At 24.5% G+C, this 17,808-nt stretch overlaps 3 protein-coding genes across 3 annotated transcripts; all 3 read right to left on the bottom strand.

Moving 5' to 3' along the window:
- Positions 1–5,132: 5,132 nt before the first annotated feature.
- LOC128667431 (valacyclovir hydrolase-like) lies at positions 5,133–7,094 on the bottom strand. The gene is made up of 4 exons (XM_053737308.1): positions 6,849–7,094; positions 6,696–6,786; positions 5,572–5,892; positions 5,133–5,502 (listed from the first exon to the last, which is right to left on the bottom strand). Exons 1-4 carry the CDS (start codon positions 6,969–6,971, stop codon positions 5,225–5,227), a joined length of 813 nt encoding a protein of 270 aa, XP_053593283.1. The 5' UTR covers positions 6,972–7,094; the 3' UTR covers positions 5,133–5,224.
- Positions 7,095–7,197: 103 nt separating this feature from the next.
- On the bottom strand, positions 7,198–11,579 carry LOC103572526 (valacyclovir hydrolase). The gene is made up of 5 exons (XM_014441094.2): positions 11,207–11,579; positions 10,905–10,995; positions 8,943–9,263; positions 8,590–8,845; positions 7,198–7,424 (listed from the first exon to the last, which is right to left on the bottom strand). Exons 1-5 carry the CDS (start codon positions 11,327–11,329, stop codon positions 7,334–7,336), a joined length of 882 nt encoding a protein of 293 aa, XP_014296580.2. The 5' UTR covers positions 11,330–11,579; the 3' UTR covers positions 7,198–7,333.
- A 1,341-nt stretch (positions 11,580–12,920) lies between these two features.
- Positions 12,921–17,146, bottom strand: LOC103572287 (ubiquitin-conjugating enzyme E2 C). The gene is made up of 4 exons (XM_008550817.3): positions 16,651–17,146; positions 16,248–16,362; positions 13,953–14,157; positions 12,921–13,153 (listed from the first exon to the last, which is right to left on the bottom strand). Exons 1-4 carry the CDS (start codon positions 16,752–16,754, stop codon positions 13,029–13,031), a joined length of 549 nt encoding a protein of 182 aa, XP_008549039.1. The 5' UTR covers positions 16,755–17,146; the 3' UTR covers positions 12,921–13,028.
- Positions 17,147–17,808: the final 662 nt, after the last annotated feature.

Below are 17,808 nucleotides of genomic sequence, written 5' to 3'. Positions count from 1 at the left end.
AAAAGGCATTTAAATTACATTGAATTACAAGTTAAATAAATTATTTGTCGAGAAACATGTTATGTTTGTCATCCAGGCATAAAAACATGTTGATGTTTTATATAGACAAGTTGCGTATGATATGTGAAACTGCTTAATGTAAGAGTACTTGAAGATTCTTAGTACCTGACTGCTTGACTCCAAATAAGATCAACATTAAATAATTTAAGTAATTGGTTTATTTAATTAATATAATCATTAAATATTTAGTCGCAGTCTAAATCTCAATCTCATAATTATTTAATGCAATACAATGAGAAAAAAAATAACTTTTGAGAAAACAATATTTTTTCAAATAATAAATCTACATAAATTATTGCATTAATTTCATATATTTACACCTGCAAAAAAAAAAAAAAAAAAAAAAAAAAAAATCAAAATATTTTAAAATAAACTTGAGTTTCTTCAATTTAGAAAAATATTTTGAATGAAATCCTAAAATTTTTGCACTAAAAATATATTAGATTTAAAATTTTTAATTTCTCGCGATAAAAATATACAATGATGCGAAAAAATCTTTTTTCTCTGTGTACAATAAATTAATGATAGTAAAATTTATTAACCAGGCGTGGTTCTATTACTGAAGTAAATTCAACACAACTCATGACAGCATACACGACAATCTCTGGTAGACGTTACCTTGTATGGATCATGAACGAACTTACTGAGACTGTAGAAAAATATACTTGGTACTTGTTTATATTTTTCATAGACTACATACTATAGACTGTGGATTATTGATTTGATTATTAAATTGCAGACATTGAGAGCCTGCATCAACATCAATATAAACAACAATATCCGATCTCAGACAGTAAAAGCTTGGAAAATGTATTGGACCACTTAACTTTGAAGTACATGATGTGAGTACATGCTACAGTGATGATGTTAAACGTCAGGTCATCAGTTGTAACGGGATTGATATAAAAAATATGAAAAAAAAGCATTACACTATACTACTCTATAAATAGAACTCTCATGAATACTTTCATTAAAGTTCATTAATTAAACAGTAAGAAATAATTTGTGCAAAAATTTTTATTTTTTATTGTGGTATATATATGTTTCTTGCGCAATATATTAATATCAAGAGTAATGTAAATAATAGAATGATGACACGCTCGATTTAACGTCTCTCATGTTCATTGTCCTTCATTTGGTCACTTGATTGCACGTATATAGAGTTGCCATCAAAAGCTAAGAATGACATCACATTTACTTTTGGTCTCAATTGTTGTGGTTCTTAATCTTGATATTTTAAATTTAATGATCCTGAAGTTAGCAGACAATTAACAATTTTTTATTTTTTTTTAACAATTTAAAAAAAAACTAAAAATATACATCTGTAGAAAATTAAAAAAACTATAGGTGCAATTTTTTAAAATACTTTTTTGTTAAATGCATCGTTTTTAAAAAAAACCAAAAAAATTATTAGACGGTTAATTTCAGTATCATGAAATTTTAGCTCCAAATTATCAATAAAAACAAATTTAAAATTTTTATAAAAAAATATTGACTGAAAATATTTTATGTAAAAATACAAGAATGAGTCATACATTTTTTTTTCTTCTTTCAAGTAAATTTTTTTTTAATGGCGTGTGCGCAGGACATTGAGGGGAATTTCTAGGACTTTAAGCTCGTTCAATCGAAACATGTTCGTGTGAGTAACCCAGTGTTTTTACATGTGTTGACACCGTTGTATTGATTATGTCTAGAATGTCAAAACACTAAAAAAAAATAATAGACAAAGTTTAATATCAAAATATTTATTTATCTGTATTTATATTTTTATTAGTAATTAAATAAATTTAATATATATATATAAATGTCTAATATATAATAATAGTATGTAGGATGATAATGAGGTCAATTTTTAGTCCCGCTTTCTCGTTATGTACCGAGAGTCTCAAGTACTCGATATCGTATTGAAATAACGTCCAGCGATCCAAGTTACCGTACAAGGTATCGTCCTCTCGTTTATCGCGAAAATACTGCGGCAATGAAGGTGATATCGTCATGTAAAACTTAAGATATTTTTTTTATATATGTATATATACATATACTGGTGTATTATTTAAAGTCTTACGTATATAAAAATTTTTATAAAATATAAATAGAATGTAATGTAAGAGTTTGAATGAAAAAAGGATTGAGAATGAAGGTGTGTTACTATACAGTCTACTCATATTGTATATATGAGTCATCATTCATCATATTTATATCTTTCTTATTTTAAAAATATATATTTATAAATTAATTTTTATTTTTTAATTATAAAAAACTCAATGGAAAATAAATTTACTCTGAAAATTTCATCCAAAATATATGAATTAAAAAAGATTTGCTATAAAATTTCCTAATTATTATTGTTGATATACATATATATCATATATATATATATATATATATATATATATATATATATATATACATATATATATATATGTATGTATAGTAAATAACAGTTACATTAATACAAGTATATACTTTAATGTAAATATTTTATTTGAAATAAGTATTACGGGAAATAATAATCAAATGGAGTCAAAGGTCAGGATGATAAAAACATATATGAGAATTTAGTGGTGGTTTTAAAAGTCTTGGTATTCATTTTATTCTTAACTAGACCCTGTACTGCCGGTTTTTAAATCTCGACATATATAATACTGCATAAAAAAATAAATAAATATATAAAGTTAAGAGAGAGGGAATGGAAGAGATCAGTATGAATCGAGGCGAGAAACACGCTGACCATATTTGGAAACTCTGTCCATATACAAACACTTTTAAACGTTTTTTTTTTAAGTAATTTTTTTATTTGTAAATTTTCCTTTCTTTTATTTAATTGCTAATTTGTCGGTCTATAGAGCAATTAAATTATTTTTAAAAGCAATTAAAAATAATATATTTTTGTCATCAAAAAGGGCGTACGCCTAAAGACTAAAGGATTTCCACGCATGTCACCTACGCCTCGCGGAAGTTTCCTTTCACATTGATCGTATCTTTTATTTAAATATTATGAACAAATGTATGTATATAAAATTATTTATATATATTTGGTAAACATTTAATATTTGAATATTATAAAATAAACAACTGGAACAGACATCGAAAAGTTCATTTTTATATTTATAACTGATGTCACTTGAGTTTATTGATTTATATATTATACAAGGTTTATATATACATATATATATATATATATATATATATATATATATATATATATATATATATTTGTAGATAATAAGGCCTTGATATATACTAATGTATAATGATATATACTCACATAAAAATTAAATCATTAATTAATTAAAATGTCTAATTAAAAAATTTTAATTTATTTCAATTTTTTTATTGAATGTATTTACAAATTTTTGTAATTAATAATAAAAATTAATTATTGCATAATGATAGATATTTATATATATAAATTTTGTATAAGGAAATAAATTTGGGATTCAGCCTCACTTGACATAAAAGGAGTGATCACAAGTAGCACAAAATCCACTTTCTACTGCATCAGACAACGCATTGAATTTCTCAGCATTTATTTACAATTTTAAAAAATAATTGTAATTTATATTTTTAAAACTTTCAGTATTTGAATAAAATATTTTTTAAAATTAATAATATTAGATAATGTTGAGTAAATAAAAGTAATTTTTATAAATTACTATTGGAAATTTTATGCATTGAAGGATATCGGCAATTGAATCGATTTTTCTGATCACCCAACCCTGTCTTGGGCTCATTGAACGCAAATTCATTCTACCGCATCGTCGAGGTACTGAGAGGTTTTTTGGGAGTATTTTATGAGTACTCACACAGTTAGAGAATTGTGGCACCGATTCAATAAACAGTATGTTTATAGATTTAAGCAAATAAAAAATAGTTATTTAGTATTTACAGAGGAGTAAAATATGAAGTAGGATTTTTTAAATAAAAAATTAACGATATCTGAGGAGTAAAAGTAAACGGAAGGGTGTGACTTGTATCTGAGTACTTTAGTATGCCTTATAAAATGCAATGAAGCATGCACATATACAGTTTTTGCACGTAAAATATATATCATTAGTTTGTTTGAGTTAAGGTGCTTTTGTTATTACTATTATTAAAATTATAAATATTCTAGTGCTTTATTGTAGTGAATAACTTCAAGTACTAGTCCGTAACTTTTAAAATTTCTTGTTCTTAAGATTTTTCAAAAACGAAAAATTAGTAGAAATAAAAAGCCAAAGAAAAGGTCTATATATTAAAGTATATATAAAGGTATATTAAAAATTAAAGGTATATATATTTATTTTTTTTTTTTATATTTTTGTAATTCTTAAAAAACTAACTGACATCAGACGACATATTTAAATTTCATTAACAAGTACGTGATTTGTATTTTAATTATTTTTTTTTTAGGTAATGCTAGTTCATGTCATTACCCTGATTACAAAATCTAATTTAAAATCTAAAAATCAGAAATCTGATTTGAAAAATCTAAATTATTTCATATTGTATCATATCATAAAATTATAATTTTAAATAATTCAAAATAATTTAAAATTCTCAACTTCAAGTTATTTTAAATTATAAAAATATGATTTGAAATGATTCAAAATGATTTAAAATTCTTAACTTGGGATTATTTTAAATTATAAAAGTATGATCCAGAAATTGCGATATTATTTTCTAATTTGATTAAATTTGAAATGATTCAAGAGTTCAAATTATTTAAAATAATCTCAAATCAGAAAATAATATTTCGTTATTTTTTAATTCAATATGATTTAAAATGATTCATTCCAAAATTTATACTCAAAAGCAAAATAATTTAGACAATTTGGAATAATTCAAAGTGATTTAGAGTTACGTAATCTCAAATCATTCAAAATCAGATTTCTTAATCAGGGAAGTGAATAATTTATTTAAATAATATCAGGACAATGATATTACTGTCTTGATGATAACAAAAAAAAAACGACGATTATTTTAAAGTTAAATTATTTGTTTAAAATACTAGATTATTTTTAAAAATCTTTCAGTTTTCTTCCAATAAAAATTCTGTAATTAAATTATTGAACTCGTCAGGAAATCTCAGATGAATATTATGCCCTCCTTCTTCAAATATTCGTACTCTAAAATATAATAATAAATTATTTACAATAATCAAGATAAAAAGTTTGAATACATTTTATAAAAACAAATATACACGCCTTGAATTACTAATAGTCCTGTTTAGGATGGCAGCATGATTTGGATAGACAATAATATCTTTATTACCCTGTACAATTAATGTAGGACATTTAACTTTGGTGGCAGCCGTATGACAAAGATCACCTTTGTTATGTTCAAAAACTTGAACCATTGCGTCCACCCATGAGTTCCACATTTTATGCAAATTCTCTTCACCATAAATAGCTACCAAAGGTCCTTTCATTTTGTCAGACCATTTACTTACGTCTCTCATACCTTTAAATATTTAATAAATTAAATATTTAAATTATATAGTAATATTTTTTTATATTAAATAATATTTACTTTTATAAGTATCCATTTCTTTAGAAGATAGATATGTACCACAGCTTATCAAAATGAGTTTATCAACACAGTAAGGATAATTAGCAGCAATATTTATCGCAGTAATGCCACCGCCACTCCAACCAACAAGAGAAAATTTTTGAATGCCCAAAATATTCGTTAATTCATAAGCATATTCAGCGTCACGCTCGAAAAAATTGTCTGAGAATACTCTGTCTGGCGGACGAGATTTTCCATAACCCGGTGGATCCCACCCGACAACTGTGAATTTCGTTTTATCTAAGCCTTCAATTTGTGGTTTGAAGTCCGTCCATATACTTCCTAAAGATTAATTTATTTAAATAAATTTAGAAAAAAATCATTTTTCTTGTGGCTCAAAAGCTGGTTTTAAGTATAAAAAAAAATCCTACTAATAGAGCAACGCAAAATTTCAATCCTACTATGAGCTCAACAAATATTCATTTTCCCATTTGAATTGCATGTAAAAAATTTTTTTTTTATTTTTTCAAATGAAAAGTATTTGACAAATTTTTTTCCGAAAATCAAAGTATATAGTCTTGTAAGAAATTTAATACTCTACAAAAAAGTATTTGAGTGTTTCCTTCGTACAACTAACGTAAAAAAGTTATAAAACTTTTAAGTATAATAAGTAGTATAACTTCATATTTTTATTATAATAAACAGTTTTTTGACAGAAATTTATATTTTTTCTTGCTTGAATATGCAAATTCATATTAATGTGAAACTGATGTATTTTGAAAAAAATTTTAATTACAGATACTAATTAACGAATAGATTTATCAAAAAATGATAAGAGACCTTTTCTGTAGAACATACAATTTCCTACAAAAGTTTATATTGGTATATTCGATCCATTGATCTGTTAAAAAGTTAAAAATACTCAAAGCTTGAAAAAAAAATTTTCCTGAGTTATTTAAATGAGAAATCGAATTTTTCAATGAGCTAGATCTCTAATCAAGACAGAATTTTTTTCTTGCGCCAAATTTTTTTTTTTGTGTTGAAATATAATTTTTTCCACATGCAATTAAAAAAAAAATGTTGCTCTGAAATGACGCACCCTATTGTATATATATATATATATATATATATACATATATAATTACCTAAAGTACTTGTTAAAAGAAAGACAGTATGTTTTCCAGTACCAGTTTTAACATAATTAATATCAACACCTTTGACATTTATTTTCTTCTCCTACAAATTATTTATTAATTACAAAATTCTTATATTTTTAAAAGATATCTTATATAATTTACCTCGAGTGCATTATTATTAGTCGATAAATTTCGTATACCAAAATGAATCCTTTTAAAATTAATTGTTTGATGTAAACCAGTAGAATTGTTTGTAAAAAATTTTGCTAATGTTTTAAGTAACATTATTGCCGCCTTTCTTATTTCAAACTTTTAAAATTTACAGCGGTAAATATAAGTTTTTAAATATAATATAATATTAGCGCATAATCAAATATCGAGGCCATTGAATTACTTGTTTATAGATAATCTTTATCTTATGAAATTTGATTTTCAAATCAGAGTTATCTATATGTCATATTAATAATGCATGTAACTTTAAATAGAGCAAATAATTAAAAATATTAAGTCATTTATTTTTACAACTTATTGTTGGTTTAAATTTAATAAATTTTAACATAAACAGATTATAGAAAAGTTTAAACAAAATCTTACAAGATTATAACGTTTTATTCCAATCAAATAGAAAAGCAAGTTATTTTTTATTTTTATTTTAATAAAAATTCAGTTATCGATTTGTTGAATTCGTCAGGATACCTTAGGTGAAGATTGTGGGCGCCTTTTTCAAAAATCTCCACTCTAAAAAATAAAAGAAAAATCTTTTAGTTCAAATCTTATTAATTATTAAAGGCACTTTCAGACAGTGGCCCCCACTTTTTAAAAATATGGAATAACTTTCGAAACAGGATTGAAATTTTATCAATTAATTCCAAAAATTGAAGCATTTATTAAAAAAAAACTACCCAGGTAGCACACTTGCCTTTGTGACATCTATAAGATATCAGTTTTTATAATACTTTTTGATTTGTCGATAAGGCATCAATATGTTGACAAAACAATCAGAAATTGTCACCGAAAAAATACCTACTTAAATGACTTAAATAAAAATAAGTGACGATAAAAAGTAAATTACAAATAGTGGTAAAATAAGTCATCTAAACGACTTTTTAATTGACATGAGATAGAAAAAACAACACAAATTTTCTCTGTCTCTGAAACCAACATTTGCTAGTCGTATTCGCACTAAAAAAGATGACTCTGAGACAAAAAAAAATTTGTCTTGTCCTTTTAAAAGACATCTTTAACACATCTTAAAGTTGACTCTGTGCTACTTGGGAACGTAGTTGCAGTTTCGCCGTGATTTAGAATTTAAAACAAATTACTTACAGTTGTTATCAATTAGAAGTTAAGCAAAATGTTTTGAATAAATTTGAAAATTCGAACTATAAAATTGACATAAAGATATTATTTTAATTTATTTTATAAATTTTGTTTAACTCTCAATTGATGTCAACTGTAAGTATTTTTTTTTTTAATTTATCTCACCTAAATTGCAACTACGAAGGCCATTCTCCGGCAGCCCCCCCCCCACTTTTCAAAAATTTTCAATGACTCAACTGTTATAAGAAAATCAAAATCTTATCAATTGATTAAAAAAAAAAATGTAATCCTAAGGTAAAAAACCTAGTACCCAATCAGGGATCTAGTACTCGATCACTCCATGCATTTGTACATTTATATTTAGTAAAATTTAGTAAATATAGATATACAAATACATGAGTAATCGGGTACTAGTTCCCTGATCGGGTACTAAGTCTTTTACCTTAAGGTTTTAATTTTTTTTTTCAATCAATTAAGATTTTGATCCGCTTATGACAGTTGAGTCATTGAAAATTTTTAAAAAGGAGGAGGACACAGTCTGAGAATAATTTTGGCGGGTAAAAAAATAAATAAAAATACTAACCTTGAGTTGGCAATATTATTTTTCAAATAAACAGGATGTGACTGATCAACTAATACATCTTTTTTACCCTGCACAATTAATGTAGAACATTTAACTTTAGTAACATGATTTTTACAAAGATCTCCACCATTATCTTTGAAAATTTTACTCATTGCGTCAACCCAATCAGACCAAGTTTTTCTCAAATACTCTTCCCCATAGATTGCAATCAAAGGCGCTCTCATTTTTTCAGACCATGTATCTATATTTTTATTGCCTATAAAAAATATTTATTGCTCATTTCATTATTTGGAATTACGATTTTCTTTTTTTTATTTGTAATGCAATTATTCAAATAAAAATTATCGACGTACTTTCATATATTTTAATTTCTTGAGGCAGTATGAAAGCATTAGATCCTTGTACGACCATTTTTTGTATGCTCTGTGGATTATTTGCAGCGAGAATAATAGAAGTAATTCCACCGTCACTCCAACCAACAAGAGAAAACTTTTCGAAGCCCAACATCTTCATTAAATTATGGGCGTATTTAGCGTCACGCTCGAAAAAATTGTCTGAGAATACTCTGTCTGGCGGACGAGACTTTCCATAACCCGGTGGATCCCATGCTACTATTGTAAATTTTGTCTTATCTAGACCTTCAATTTGTGGCTTGAAATCCGTCCATATAGTTCCTATAAATTATATTTATTTATACATTAAGAAAATAATAAAAATATTATAAGAAGTTATCAATTATAATTTTTATAGTTCAAATTTCTCCATCAAAAGGCAATAGTATCAAAAAATTCGTTGCTCCGAGACTAGTTTATTTTTAAAAAATCATTATTAAATGACATTTTGTAAATATTTAATTTATATCCCATGAAATATTTATTTTATAACATATTTATGTAAAAATAAATCACTGTATGAATTCAAATCTTTGTAGAGATAGAATCCTTTGGTGTATAAAAAAAATGGTTTGAAAATTTTCTGTATAAGAAGCTGTGTAAAAAAATCATTGACAAAAGGTTGAAAAAAGGATTATTATTGTAAACTTCAAAACATGACACAACAAACTTTTTTTAAACTTTTGAAATTTCAAGGAGGAACACAATTGTCGACTAAATACCCAAGTAGCGCACTTGCCTTTGAGACATCTATAAGATATCAGTTTTTAGGCTACTTTTTGACATCGATAAGGCACCAATATGTTGACAAAACGATCAGAAATTCATGTCATCGATAAAATGTCTAATTAAAAGACTTAACACAAGTGACGACAAAAGTAAATTACAAACAGTGGTAAAATAAGTCATCAAAATGACGTTTTAATTGAAATAAGACCGAAAAACCAACAAAAATTTTCTTTGTTTCGAAAACCAACATTTGCATGTCGTATTTATACCAAAAAAGGTGACTGAGACAAAAAAAATTTTGTTTTATCCTTTTATAAGACATTTTTGAGACGTCTTAAAGTTGACTCTGTGCTACTTGGATACTATTGAAATATTTAAAAAAAAATGTTCAGAAATAGTTGAAAATCAGATTTTTCTGAACATATTTTGGCTGGAAAAAAATGATAACTTTTAGAGCCTTTAATAGAAAGTCAAAAAAACTCTACAAAATAATCTAAAAAACATTCATTTATAATATTAAGTCAATTGCTTTTTTTTCCAAGTAGCAAGAGACAACTTTAAGATGTCATAAAAAATTCTTTTAACAGGACAAAACAAATTTTTATTTGTCTCAAAGCCAAATTTTTTTTTATATAAATAAGACATAGAGATGTTGGTCCTAGAAGTCGTAGGAAATTTGTCTTTTTTTTCCATCGAAAAAACGTCATTTCAATTAAAAAATAATTCAGATGACTTATTTTACCATTATTTGGATTTTAATTTTTTTCGTCACTTGTGTCAAGTCTTTTAAGCAGATATTTTTTCGGTGATATAAATTTCTGATTGCTTTGTCAAAATTTCTATCTTATAGATCACAAAGCCAAGTGTGCAAATTGAGTTTTTATTTTCAGAAGTTTAAAAATTGTTTTAAAAAATCGACATTATATCATAATTTGAAGTTTAGTTTTATTTTTCAAAATTTTTAATAAACAAAAATGAAACATGAAATTAACATTTTTAAAAATATGTTTCAAAATAATCAAGGTAAAATTTAAAAGAACATTTACAAAAATTACTAAACTGACTAATGTTGTGAGTTCCAAATTATTTAAAATTTTTAAATTTCTTATCAGGGTGAAAATGTTTTCAATAGAATTTTAGTTTCAATTATAAAATAAAAAAAAAATTTGAATTTGAATTTGAATCAGAAATTACCAACAGCACCAGGCAATAAAAGAATTGGATGATTTCCTGTTCCAGTTTTAAGATAATTAATATCCACACCATCTACATTTATTTTTTTTTCCTAAAAATAGATAAATATTAAAATAATTATATTTACTACTCTGATAATTTAATTAGCGAGAGTAAATATACGATTGAAGGAATGAAATTAAATGCACCGTAAATATGAAAAGTATTTAATTTCATACCTTTCATCTTATGTAATATATCATACAGACATTTATGTATATTTTGTATGTATATCATACATATATATACAAAACATAATGTACCTGGAGTATTGTGGACGAGATCGATAAATTTCGAACAGTTGCAATGTTTTTTGCACTGAAATTTAATCTAGATAAATTTAACAGTGACTTACACGTAGAAATTTTATAAAATTTAATCAACATATTTTACTTTTTTTTATAGTCAATCACTAATATTTATATTTTAAATCCTTATTTTTATTTGCATATGCATATAAACTGAGCTCATATCTTTTTTACGTTATCAAGTTGCTGGCCATGAGCAGTGAGGTCAATTTTTTATATTAAAAAAAAAGTAATCACTACTATTATAACTCAATTTTTTTGTAATTAATATAAAATGATAACGCTAAAAATAGAAGGCGCATAAATTAATGATCTTGAACTTAGAGGACAACAATTGTCATTTCTAACAAATCAATTACATCGAAAAAAAAAAATATATATATATATATATACATATGTAGAAAATTAAAAAAACTACAGGTGCAATTTTTTGAAATATTTTTTTTTTATAATTTATCGCTTCTAAAAAAATTCAAAAATTATTAAACGGCTAACTTGAGTATCGTACATAATTATTGTTTAAAAAATAAATTGCGCAATACTAGAAAATAAAATTTTACTTCAAGTTTCGAAAAATCATTCGCATGAATTCAAAAAAATTCTATTTATTAATATTTAGTTTGTTTATTTAAAAAAAATGAAAAATTGTAAGCTGTCTGTTGTATACCCTCATAAAAAAAAAGTAATAGGAACTATCATTAGGAAGTTATAAAAATTTGATATGCTTTTTTTTGTATAAAAAAATTACAATTAATTTTACTGTTGTATATTTTTTTTGTATTTATTAATAGAGACTTTAAATGAGATAATTAAATCTATAAAATATCATAATACTGAAGTTAGCCGACTTCTAATAATTTTTTGATTTTTTTTTAGTGATAAAGTACAAAAAAAAAATATTAAAAAGAATTGCATCTATGATTTTAAAAATTTTCTACATTTACATATTTTTAGTTTTTAATTTTTTATAATTGATTCTTTAAAAAACAAAACTGAAAATTTCTAATTGTTCGTCAACTTCACGATTATAAAATATCGTTATTTTAAAATGCAACTTTTAAAAATATTTAAAAATTTTTTTTTAAACCAGATATAATCAGTTTTAAATAACATTGTAAATAATTTTTTTTTTAAATATTGCTATTAATATTAGCTCTAAATTTATAAAAATAATAATAATTTCGAAATTGAATGGAATTATCAAGTATAAAAAAAATTATATTAATTAATAGGATTAAAATAAATAATGTAATAAAAATAATTAATACATTGAAAATATTTATTTCAGAATAAAATGACAATGATATATTATTGAGATAGAACGAAATTATTTTAGATATTTATATTGTTTACTGTTAAAAATGGCATTGTCAATAACTTATTGTAAAATGAAATAAATAATGATGATTATTGTTGGCGTTTTCTCACAAATTTATCTAAAAAAAAAATTATAATTTAATCTTTTGTCATTTTACAACAATCAAAAGTTTGATTTAATTTATAATTTATTTATCTTAATTTAATATTTAAGTTATTTATTATTATTATTTTTTTTTAATTTAATCAGATGACTCAAGTGGCTTTTACTTGAATTAACACTACTATTTATTTAAATAACTCCACGTTAATTTAAAGCCACGTGTCTTAGATTTTAATAAATTAGAGTATGAGCTCTTTTTTTTATTTATTTATTTAATTTTAATTCAATTTAATATCTTAATATGACGCATTATGAAAGATGGTATTGATAATAAATGAATGTTGTTAAATTTGCTTATCATGAATCTCGTGAGTTACGTTCAGCGTCTCTGTGATACTCTTCAAGCAAATGTTTCTTAAATTTTGTTTGATCGTTCCATAATTCAGCTGCTTGGACATTTAATGGGCTGTCATTGTTTGGTTCTAAACAAAAATAATTAATAATAAAATATTAATAAATTTTTTTTCTGATATTGAGACCTTTCATAAAATACCTCACTCAAAATTTTACCTTTTTAGATCCCCCTCTTTCGTTACATTTTTGCGACCCTTTCTATCAATATTGCGTTAAAAATTACAGACCCCCCCCCCCTTCACGATATATACATCAATTAATAGTATAAAAATTTCTATATATTTAAAAAAAAATTTATGAATTGCAATAATAAATTTTTGATATTGGATATAAAAGAAAACTGATTATGTCAGACCGCAACTCTAGTGCTGAGGTCAAAAGAAAAATAATAAACAAATCAAACATAAGTAAATATAAGAAGTTATTGAGCCGATGATGGAAATATATACGTAGAAATATTTATATATTTACAAATATGAAACGAAGGACTTTCTATCGTACCAAAAAAAAAGTAAAATTTACAAAACCGATAGAAAAATTTTGAAAATTATTGGATAAGTTGTGAACGTCACATTTCCTTAAACCCTCGGCTCCCCCTCAAAAAGTGCAAAGGTATTTTATAAATGGCTCCTTATATATTTCAATGAGTGTGAATGTAGCAGACATCAGACAAATTTACAATTATTAATAGAGTAAACAATTAATAAAATAAAATTTTTGAAAAATGCGCCTTTAAAAAATTTTAGAATTAATAAGGGCATTTTTTATAAATATTATTTTTTTAAGTATTTACTGTATTTATTTGTAATTTTAAATTTAATTGATATCTGTTACATTCACACTCATATATTTTATTATTTTACTTACCTCCAAGAAGTGATTGAATTGACAATAAAATTGTACGAACATCATAGAGAGCACTCCATTTATCTTTTAGTATATCCAAACATATATTACCAAGATGATCGACATTAGGATGAAAACATGAAGTTATAAAACGTACAACTGGTGCACTGTATGGATAGCTATGTGGAAATTCCAATGTCAATTTGTACGTCAAACCAGAGTAAACCTAAAATTAATTTTATAAATTCATTAATTATTTTATTTATACAAATATATTATTAATATTTTTGCCTCCTTTAGCAAAGTTAGTAAACAGCGAAGACAGGAAGTATCTGAAGACGTGGCAGCGATAGGGATGAAGGAACAATGGAAGGCAGATTGATAAAAGTTAAGAGGGAAAACAGATCAGAAAATATGTGCGATCTTCAGAAAAATTTGAACAGACTTTGAAAAAAGTGGCAGGGTCACGGACTTTGAGGCAAGAAGGCAGTGAAGACACCGAAGAACATGGAGAAGAATAGAACAGAAGAAAAATATGAAAGATACTCAAACAAAAATATTATTTATTATTCATTATTACTTTTGCCCGCTTTACTCGCAAGCGAATTAATTTTTATGTCAAACTATAATTAGTAAAAATATTCAATGACTGAATTGTCATAACAGTTATTAAATTAAATTAATTAATAAACTAAAAAAAATTAAAGCATTAATTAAAAAAAGGATATTGCAGTTGTAACCTCGCTTGGATAGAGATTTTAAAATAAATTAATTAGTTATCAATTTTAATAAACAATTCTAATAAAATTTTCGTGACGTATAGTTTCAAATTTTAAATATTTTAAACTAAAATTTATCTGAAATTTTGTTAAGCTGCTAAATTAAAACAGCTGCAAGTATTTTTTTAAAATTCACATCCTAGCAAAATTATAATTACGTTGTCTTTTTTTCTACGAGTGCTTAATTATTTTTAATTGTTAAAATTTTATTAAGATTGTGATAGTTGTCATTGGACATATCTAAAAATTGAAGGGGGGTACTGTGTAAGAATGCTCTAAAAAATAAATATTACTAATTAACAATAGAATGAGCATAACAACGATAAAATAATCCGGATTTAATTAAACCTCTAATTAAATAACTGTCCTGTAGTACTAATTAGCAATTTAAAATTAATATAGCGGGAAATCGATTTTCATGAACGTTAGACATTAATGCCTTTGGGTATTAATTTTAATAAATAAATAGAGCTTAAGGTCAAGATAAAAATTTCTTTGTACATCCTGCGGAGAGGGAATATTATTAAATAATTTTTTTTGTAACAATCAAGAAATGATATATTTACTTCAACTAAATCATTTTCTTTTCTTTTTAATTTAGTTGCAAATTGTACTATTTTTTTTTTACTTGCATTAAAAAATAAAAATATATATTGTAAGCAAAAATTAAGTTTTTTTTTATTTTAAGCACTTCAGATTTATTTGTTTAAACCAAAATTATAATAAATAATAATTCTGAAGCTTATTAATTATTCCCTAGTAATAAACTTGCTAGTAAATGAGTATGAATGTAGCAGACAAATTTAAAATTATTAATAAATGGAGTAAATAATTCATAAAATTAAATTTTAAAAAAACGCACATTTAAAAAATTTAAAATTTAATAAGTGCATTTTTATAGATATTATTATTAAAACAGTAAATCATAAAAAAAAAATATTTGAAAAAATTGCACTTATAGTTTATGAAATTTTCTACATGTGCAATTTTTTTATATTTATTTTTTTGTAATTCATTTGATGAAAAAAAAATCCGAAAATTTTCAATTGTCTGTTAACTTTAGGATCGTCACTCATGACATCAGACAAATTAAAATTATTAATAAATAGACTAAATAATTAATAAAATAAAATTTTGAAAAATGCACATTTAACAAATTTAAACATTAATAAGTGCACTTTTTATAAACATTATTTTTTAAATTATTTACTCCATTCATTTATAATTTTAAATTTGTCTGATGTCTGCTACATTCACACTCGTTGCTAGTAATCGCAATTACTAATATAATATAAATAGTAATAGAAGTATTCAAAATCCTCATGTTAAATTGGAGTTACTTAGCAGTAAATTAATAACTAGCAGATCTATTTTTGATATTAAATAAAAATCCAGGGCAAAGCCTCTTTGGTTAGTCTATTTAAATTAATGATGTTAGTATAAATTTCCATAGCTAACACAGTATCTATCTCGAGTACTTGCATCATCACAAGATAAAATTACTACATATCAATAAATAAATAAAGTAATTATGTACCGTATCAAGAGGCCCATTAATTGTTCCAATCCACTTGAATAAATTTTCGCCATCAGGAAATGCAGACACACCTTTCTCCATATTCATCATCAAACCCATCAATTCTTTTTGTAAACTGTAAATAAACAAACAAACAATTATTATAATTATCATTACAATCATTACCAACTCTGTCATATTTTAATGCGTTTTAATTTATTATCCCTAAAATAATAAAAATAAATAATAAAAATCAAAACATCAAAAAAAAAAAAAAACAGCAGAGGTTATTTCTCAATAAATTAAAAAAAATAAAACTAACAAAATATTTAAAAAGAAAATAATAAATTGGGTTAAAGTGTTATATTTATAAGTAATAAAATAAGTAAACGTTGTATTGATATACAAAATGATTGACACTTACCGTTTACTAACAGCATGATTGTCCTTTGGTATATTTTGCTTTTCCTCATTCGCTTTGCTATTAGTACTTGGTGATGAATAAAATGGATTTATATTTTGCGCCATTACCACAATATTTATTTAAAACAAAAAATAAATCTTAATAAAAATATAAATGGAGTAATAAAAAATAATTATGGTTTTATATTATTAAAAACGTTTTTTATAGCGAATGTATTTTTTGTTGTGGCTTAAACCCCTGGTTGTCTTTGATGCGTTAGCTGCTGTTCTGCTACCCAGTTCTTGGTCGTTGGATTTTCGTTTGGTTCTGCTATTGCTTAGTTGCTTTACCACTCGAACAGCGAACTCGATTCGATTCTATCTCTGTCTTTTGACGTCTCTGTCTCTAGTCTCTAGAATCTACACTCTGAGGATGCCTTCAGTGTGCTGTTTTAAATTTTATGTACTTGTGTTCAGGTTCAGGTTGTTTCTGTGGATGTGTTTGTTTTCATGCAGTTGTGTAGCTACGAATGCTCGACTACCATTGGTGGTAATCATCACCAACACACGGACAAACGACGTGATTCATTTTCAAACGGCTTGCATATATATTTTTTATTTTGTATTACCTGAGCTGAAAACATTCGGAGATAGAAAAGCGCATGGAAAATGAAAATTTGACAGCTGGCGCTCTTATCGGAGTTGATTAATTATTTCATTAAAATATATAATTTATTATTATTTATTTTGTATTTCTCATTATTCATAAATCATATTGTTGTATTCGAATTGTTTTTTATTTTAATGACTTTTAGAATCGGTTTTATTACAGGATAAAATAATGAGTGTGAATATAGCAGACATGAGACAATTTATAAATTTGAAATAAATAAATAAATCATGATACTGAAGTTAGCTGACGTCTAATAATTTTTGAATTTTTTTAGAAACGATAGATTATAAAAAAAAGTATTTTCAAAAATTGCATCTATAGTTTTTTTAATTTTCTCCATGTGCATATTTTTAGTTTATTTTATTTTTGTAATTCATTTGGTGAAAAAAAAATCCGAAAATTTTGTATCGTCTGTTAACTTCTGGATCATAATAAATTAATTGAAATAATTAAATTTTAAAAAATTCGCGTATGGATTTTACGTTTATTTAAATATGCATTTTTTAA

The sequence above is a fragment of the Microplitis demolitor genome, chromosome 3, assembly GCF_026212275.2.
Source record: "Microplitis demolitor isolate Queensland-Clemson2020A chromosome 3, iyMicDemo2.1a, whole genome shotgun sequence".
In the NCBI taxonomy this organism is placed as follows: Eukaryota; Metazoa; Arthropoda; class Insecta; order Hymenoptera; family Braconidae; genus Microplitis; species Microplitis demolitor.
The sequence above is the reverse complement of the archived record's forward strand: the minus strand, read 5'-3'. Positions and strand labels throughout refer to the sequence as shown.